Source organism: Pelmatolapia mariae, linkage group LG18, assembly GCF_036321145.2.
Source record: "Pelmatolapia mariae isolate MD_Pm_ZW linkage group LG18, Pm_UMD_F_2, whole genome shotgun sequence".
NCBI lineage: Eukaryota > Metazoa > Chordata > Actinopteri > Cichliformes > Cichlidae > Pelmatolapia > Pelmatolapia mariae.
In genome coordinates this window covers 8,450,167-8,457,521 of record NC_086243.1, presented here as the reverse complement: position 1 = coordinate 8,457,521, position 7,355 = coordinate 8,450,167, and the positions used below count along the sequence as shown (strand labels likewise).

Below are 7,355 nucleotides of genomic sequence, written 5' to 3'. Positions count from 1 at the left end.
TGTGACTGCTCATTCCACTAATTGTTGCGCAGGAGTAGCTTTGGCTCTTTTAAACCCTCACACTATAACTCTGGATAAACAAATGTCGGCCAGAAAGCAGTCCACACCCCAGCATGCCCTCAAGTCCCTCCCAGTAGTTCTCTGCAGGCATTTGAACTCTGTGTGACAGACACACGGATAAATCACAACACCTATTCCTAAAACACAGCACTTTAGGACCTTTGAATAGAGCCATATTTCTTGAAAGCCGCTAGGTTAGCAGTAGCAAAGTAAATGGCGCCATCTTGCGGCCAGTGGCTTGTTTGCACAAAGTGGGCGGCGCTAATGACGAAGGTGAACTCGCGCTGCTTCTGTGTCGTGTACAGGAAGAAAGTTGAAGATGGTCCGCGCGGAGCTGGCGGCTCGTCTGAACGACAGAGAGTACACAAACTGGCTGAAAGCGGGACGCTGTCTGCTCATACTGAAGGATGGCCTCCTCCCGTTCACCGACCGACACATGAGGGCTTTCCACGGAGATCTGCTTAATCAAAGCGCTGTGCTCCGGAGCCCGTGCAGGGATTCATGTAAACCGAGAGGGAATAAGGTGTGCTTCGTCATTTAATGCGCTGGTGCCACTTAAATGCCCTTACCTGTGGCAGGTGATCAACCACAACCACTATGAGCTTATTGCCACCTTTATTATAGGCCGTGTGCTCTCAGTAGATCTTCAGCTTATTTTTACTATTATTATTGTTGTTGTTGTCGCACTAACTCACATAGGTATTAAGCAGCAAGTATGTTTATGTTTGTGTAGCTGTCGGGATGCAAGGTGTGTTCAGAGTGGCAGAAGGCGATCCTGAGACACCACAGGCAGCCTGATGTTACAGTCAACTGGGACAACTGTTTCCCTCCATACTGGAGGACAGACCACTGGGAGGTGGCAAAGGTAGGAAGCACATAAAGCCAGCGTTATGAGAGGAAGCTGTAATATGAGCTGCTGCCCCAACTTAGAAACAGCAGCAGAATCTGTGAGGTGCATGTTTCTGGTATCTAACAGTAAAAGTTAAAAGTAAACAAAAAACTAAAACTATGTGTGAAAAACGTAACTTTAAAAAAAAGTAAGTAAAATAAAATTGAGTCTTGGTGGAACTTTGACCTGCTAACGAAGATAAAAATAAAAACTATAGAGGAAGCTTTATTTTTGGTTAGTTTGGCTTAAAATAAATCTTATCACAACTTCCCTGATGAAGCTTTGCTGGATGTGTTTCGTGAGATTCCTGATGTTAACAAGACTGAGTCAGCTTATTAAATAATTAAAAGGACTAGAAACTGAAACTAATGACAACTAAAACTCTAAGCATTTTCAAACAATAAAAAGTGAAACGGAAAGTAACTGAAATGAAAGTGACTTCAAAACAAAACTTCGAAATGAAATAAAACCGAAAACTAATTAGAAAATACAAAGCTATAATAACTGTGCCAGCGCAGGGCAAAAACATACAGACTCATAAAGTGTTTAACAATGACACAGTTCTAATGTTGCTGAAGTGCAGGCTTTCAGCTTTAATTTAAGAAGTTTAATAAATGTATTGTGTGCTGTTTTTCCTTTTCACCCCTTTGAATGTACAGGAAATCAGCTTTATTGATTTGCTTTTGTAGTAAAATGCACTTTTGCTCCAGCTTAGACAAATGATTTGAAGTTGTTTGATAAATGGTTTTATTTTCTAAAACATAGCCAAAGTTTGCCGCTGTACTGCAGACAGTTCACCATAGTAATTATACATGCAGCCGGTGACCGCTGAAGGCATCGAGAACTCTTTCCGAGCGTCACACAGGCTCTCGTGTGTGTGATGAACATGTCCTGCCTGATGTTTTCTTGTTAGTTTATGACCACATTAGGAGGTAAAAGTTCTGACGTGGATTTTTGCATTGGGCAGCTGTTCATAGGAACTTGAAATTTACAGTCAAAAAGGCAAGTTTGTAACTTGCAGCTCATCAGAGATTACACATCACTGTCAAAGTCTGCAGTCAGGAGCCACCAGAGCAAAGAGAAGATGGTCTTTGCAAACCATTCGTTGGATTGGAGCTGCTTAACAACATTATTCTTGTTATATCTTGAAGTCAAGTACTATGTAATAACAACAATTGACTTTAAAAGTAAAAAAAATGTAAACATTGCATTTTGTAGAAAGATGCAGAGTGCATGGAGCTAATGGCAGCCTCTCTCTCTCTCTCTCTCTCTCTCTGCAGGCCTTCATGCCACGAGGTCAGGCGAAGGTAAAGGGCGCGGATAAATGCGACGCCCCTGCTCTGCTTAACCTGATCAACTACTGCACGTATTTCTCATCCGTGGATCCAAAACTGGTCAGAGAGGTACTCACTGATTTTCGTTCAAACGGGCACATTTCCCGTTTTCTGTTAGTCATGTAAAAACTTTATACTTTTTTCCAATTTAATTCAGTTGTTGTCTTATAATTTCCAGAAGTGTATTCCTGCTATGGCTGGTCAGATTGATTTGAAAGGGTGTGATGATAGTTTTAACCGGTACTCTGTAACGTGTTCGTTTGCTTCCAGGTGATCCGATGCAGGAATGAGCTGATGCATTCTTCTGAGTACCGTGTGACAGATGATTGGATGCAACACTACTGGACCGCTCTGAACCTCTTTGTGAATCAGTTCAGACACGTACCCGAGATGGCAACAGTTGGAAACAAAATAGACGAGGTAAGCGTGTTTGTGTAGCGCCACCGCTGGAAATGCCCTGCAATAGAAGCGAACTATTGTCTGTGTGTGTGTGTTTGTGTGTGTGTGTGTTTGTGTTCTGTAACAGTTTCTGTGTATTTTTTTTTCCCAGATGCTGACCCTCAATTTGTCAATATATGTGTCTGGTTTGGATCAAATGGATTCTGGTGGCTTGGGCGATGGATTAGAGGCTGATTTTGTCAGCCATAAGGAGTCGGGTGCTGATGTCGGCCAATGGGAAGCTGAGTTGCTAGAAGAGATGCTGCAGGAGCTGCTGCATGCTGCTGATGAGGATACTGATAGCCAGACACAGGTGGGAAAAGGAAAAGAAGGCCTTCCTTCATTTCTGTTTATGCATTTTACACATAATGCATAAAAGGAGTATGTTTCATGACTTTTGCCGACTGCCTCTTCTTTAGGACACAGAGCGGCTGAAGAGTCTGGGAGGGTTCCTGCAAATCAACAAAGATCTTAATGAGAGGTTCTCTGCAGAGCTGCAAACCATCAACTCTCTAATGGCCAAAGAAAAAGGATGCGGAGGAAGTGAATGAGGAGCACTTTGTGTTCTGTGTCCGTGTATATACTTAAAATAGCTTAACTTCAGAACTTAATCTGAAGGATGAGGGCTTTATATCTAAGCACAGTGGGGCTTTACTTTTTAAAATTTTATATTAAAATATTTGAAAAAAGTCTTTTGAAGTCTTTCCGTTCTTTTGCACATTTTTCAGTCTTAACTTTCAGTTGATTGTAATAAAAAATGTGCACCTTATGAGTCATTGTCAAAACTGAAATACAGAAATGAAAAGCTGTAGGGAACATTACTGTATTTGGCGTCTTAGGTCATTTGAGCTCTTTTTCTATTTTAAGCCATAACTTTAAAAGATGTACAGAAGTAAAATCTAAATAAAACTATAGTTTTTAACCCTCAACTGTGAAAGGCTGATGCGGTATTGTCATCACCCAGCTGGGCAGGAGGTTGGTGTAGACAAACCAATGAGACGCAGGATTTTAATTATTAAATTAATAACATAGTTTGCATCTACCAGGAGGCTGAGGGGTAGAGCTGCTAGCTGCTAGTCTTTTCTCTCTGGAATGTGTATATACGTGCATAAAATAGTATTAAAAAATGCAGTCAGAGTGCTTGATTAGATATATGCTGCCACTTGAGACAGGATACAAATCTTTGTATTTTATGTTTGTATTTGTGTTTTTCTGGATTTTTGGTTGATATTCTCTCTCACCAGTAAACTGGAAAAACAATTAAAAAAAGGAACAAAGGGAGGAAGACGGAGTACCCAGACAGAACTTTATTTTTAAGGCCCCCACTAGATGGCAGACTCTGAATTCAAATTTGAGTTTGAATTCAAGCGGTGATTAAAGGTAACATTTTGAGACCTGAAGCAAAAAAAATATATATATATATACCAGAAGAAAAAAAAAATTCCAACCCAAATCTGCAAAATGACTTAAAAAATGGATGGTAAAGACTTTAGAGAGAGACTTGGTTTGTAATTTGCCAAATCCAAACTGTACTTAATCAAAAGTGATATTTATGGATCCAGGTTTATCTCAAGCTCGGGTGTCAGTGCACTCAGGAGACACCAGCGCAGAGCAGCCGACAGCCACCACCTGTTCTTTTAATCTTTTATTCTATTTGTTTCATAAGCGTGTGCTTTACGATGGCTCTGCTGTCAGCTGTGCGTCCTGTGTGTTGACACATGCATGCGAAGTAAAAACTACTTTTTTCTAATGTGTTTATGTTTATGCTTTACTGTGAGTGAGGCTCTGAGTCTGGGCCTGAGATATGAGTAGCGAATGAAAATAAGACTGTGGTTAGAAACCACATACAGATTTCCTGTTTCTACTTTGTGGCCAGGAGACCACTCGTAGCACAGGAGGTAAAAGCAGTTGTAAACAACTAATCCGGGCTGCTTGAGAGCGAGGGGGTTGTTTTCTTGGAACCTCCTAAATAACGTCTCCACTGGCACCGGGCTCTTTCAGGTTGAGAGGCTGGCTAGTGAACTTTCTTCTTCTTCTATTGGGAAACGCTTGTTAATCATGACAGCCATGCTGGGGACAGGAGAGGTATGACAGCCCTAAAAATCTCTCTATCACTCACAAACCCTCCAGAGAGTGCAGATATGAACACTGTAGCCGTCCAGTACACGTGTAATCTAAACAGGAAAACTTGTGTGGGGACCAGTGAAAAGGTGAAAGTGAGGTCTGTACCATCTGACATGTTGCTGATTCAGCAAGAGTCCAAATACTCATCCGGTGGTCCTAGGTAGAGGATTTTTTTACCAGGCATTTTTTTTTAAACTATTCACGTCAGGCGATGGCAGGTTTCTCTTTTTTCTGTTTTAAACCCCATGAACATGTTAAATGCCATAATATGTGTAAAGTAATAAAATACTGAAAAATATTTTCTAAATGATAAACATGTGCCACGCACAGCTCACACAGCACCACAAAGTGAAATGAGAGAAGGATTTACATATAATTACCCCTGATGGGATTTAGGAAGATATCTGTAGGAGTTTTGACAAAGACGGGCATTGATGGGAAGAGTCTGACAGGAAGATAAAAATGAGATGATTTTTTTTTTTTAGGATGCCACTGACAGTGGATTATGTTGAGACGATTCACATATCTTCTGGGACAGACGGGGACTGTGGGGACTTTGGCAACACATATAAAGAGGAGATTGGAAAAAAATAATGACAGTCACTATCCCACTGGACCCGATGTCATTTTTACTTGTAACAAGCAGTGAAGAAAATATATTCAGTATATATAATGCATGTGCTCTTCTGGTGACCCCTAGAAAGTGAGGAGTGCAAACTGCAGGAAAATATTTCACCAACATGAGCTGAGTGAATTCAGTGGCTGAAACAAGTGTATGCAAAAGTGAATTAAAATGAGATGAAAATATACAGGTGCTTCTCATATAAGAGATCGGATTCATTGTCTTTACTGTGCATGCACATCATGCACATGCTAGTGACACGCTCACCTCCAATAAGGTCCAAGAACATCTTGCTTTACTGCTGCTTCAGGGGGTTGTTAATCAGTTTCAGCTGCTTCGAGGTTAATGAAATTAACAACAGGTGCACCAGAGGGGCAACAATGAGACAACCCCCCCCAAACAGGAAATTAATTTTTTTGACCAGTAAAGCATCTTGAGGAAACTGTTGTGAATTGGTGCTATATAAATAAAAGAGAAATCCATCCATTTATTTTCTGTCATTAGGTAAATGGTGGGGTGCACACTGGATCTATCACAGGGCTGAAAGAACCAACGCAGAGATGGGAAGAACATGCAAACTGCAAAAGGCCCCAGCTGGAAGCAAACCCAGAACCTTTTTGCCATGAGCCAGCAGGTCTAACCACTGCACTGCTTGCTGTAATTACAGTTGAAATGAAAAACAAAAACATTAGCATCTTTAATATGACGTATCCAACAATCACTCCGTATGCTTGCTGTTCTTTGATGTGTGCTACAGGCTGCGGTGAGAGGACTGGTGATGCTGATCTGCTGTTTGAACCAGGTGATGATGAGAGCTCAAAATTATTAAGCTTTTTTTCAGCATTATGATGTTTTTAGAAATCATAATGTAGAGGTGGCTGTAGCTCAGGAAGTAGAACATCTACTAATTGGAAAGTTGGTGGTTCGACTCCTGGCTGCGCCAGTCTACATGCCAAATTTCGTTGGGCAAGATATCGAAGCCCAAGTTGTTATGTGATGCATCCATAGGAGTATGGATGTTAGATAGAAAGCACTTACATAGAAAATGCTCCTGGGTTTAAGGAGGCAAGTTGTATAGAGCGCTCAGGTAGAGTAGAAAAGCACTATAAAAGAAGAAGTAGTTAAAAGAAAAATCTTTAAAGCTGGTATTATATCTATATATAATGCAGATTCTTTTTTAAACTGGGGGATTTCTTGGTATTTATGGTCTGTGGCTTCAACCTGAGGGGAATTTGCTGTATATATATATGACTGTATGCAGGTGAAACAGTAGTCCCAGTGTTGTGCCAAAAGCTGATTTCCAATGTTTCCATGTGTGTTTTTTTTTAATGTGTAATGTCTTTACCTATATTGGTAAGTAGACTTTAGTGAACAGGATTTACAAAGGGGTTATATATAACATTTAAAATATCCAGTTTTTCAAGCATCTTTATGACTCTGTGTTATTGTACCCACATTATAACCAACCTAGTCCTTTTTGTTGCAACTTCTGCTGCACTCTTGGCCAGATTACTCTTAAAAACACATTTAAAAAAATGTCAACCAGACTTTTAGACTGTGTAAATAAAAGATAAATAAAAATCACTTTGCTAAAAACTGATTGGGGCTTCTACCTTGTGACAGAAATGTTGTTTGTGGCCCAAGGAGACTTCATATAATTCACGAGTGCCACATTTGACATGTTTCACATATTACATGCCAACGTGTTTTTTATGACACTTTAAATATGGGCAGCCACTTCTTGCCAAAAACCGGAAGTCAGTTTTTGGCACAACACCGGTCCACATCAACCACTGAAACCATCTCCTCCAGTTCCCACGCAGGCTTCAAACGTGAAGGTCCTCCTCCCTGTGATGTGGTGTAAACCTGAATGCTGCTGCTGAAATGC

General features: G+C 40.6%; 1 protein-coding gene across 1 annotated transcript; it reads left to right on the top strand.

The window, feature by feature from the left end:
• The first annotated feature begins 373 nt into the window (after positions 1-373).
• Positions 374-3,365, top strand: LOC134617272 (uncharacterized protein CXorf38-like). The gene is made up of 6 exons (XM_063462480.1): positions 374-583; positions 794-925; positions 2,230-2,352; positions 2,554-2,703; positions 2,834-3,034; positions 3,141-3,365. Exons 1-6 carry the CDS (start codon positions 380-382, stop codon positions 3,270-3,272), a joined length of 942 nt encoding a protein of 313 aa, XP_063318550.1. The 5' UTR covers positions 374-379; the 3' UTR covers positions 3,273-3,365.
• Positions 3,366-7,355: the final 3,990 nt, after the last annotated feature.

What these genes read in the sequence shown, in the direction of transcription:
- LOC134617272 (XM_063462480.1), top strand. Translation starts at nt 380, where the DNA reads ATGGTCCGCGCGGAGCTGGCGGCTCGTCTGAACGACAGAGAGTACACA. An exon ending in ATCCAAAACTGGTCAGAGAG is followed by an intron (nt 2,353 to 2,553) that starts GTACTCACTGAT and finishes GTTTGCTTCCAG; the next exon opens with GTGATCCGATGCAGGAATGA. An exon ending in TTGGAAACAAAATAGACGAG is followed by an intron (nt 2,704 to 2,833) that starts GTAAGCGTGTTT and finishes TTTTTTTCCCAG; the next exon opens with ATGCTGACCCTCAATTTGTC.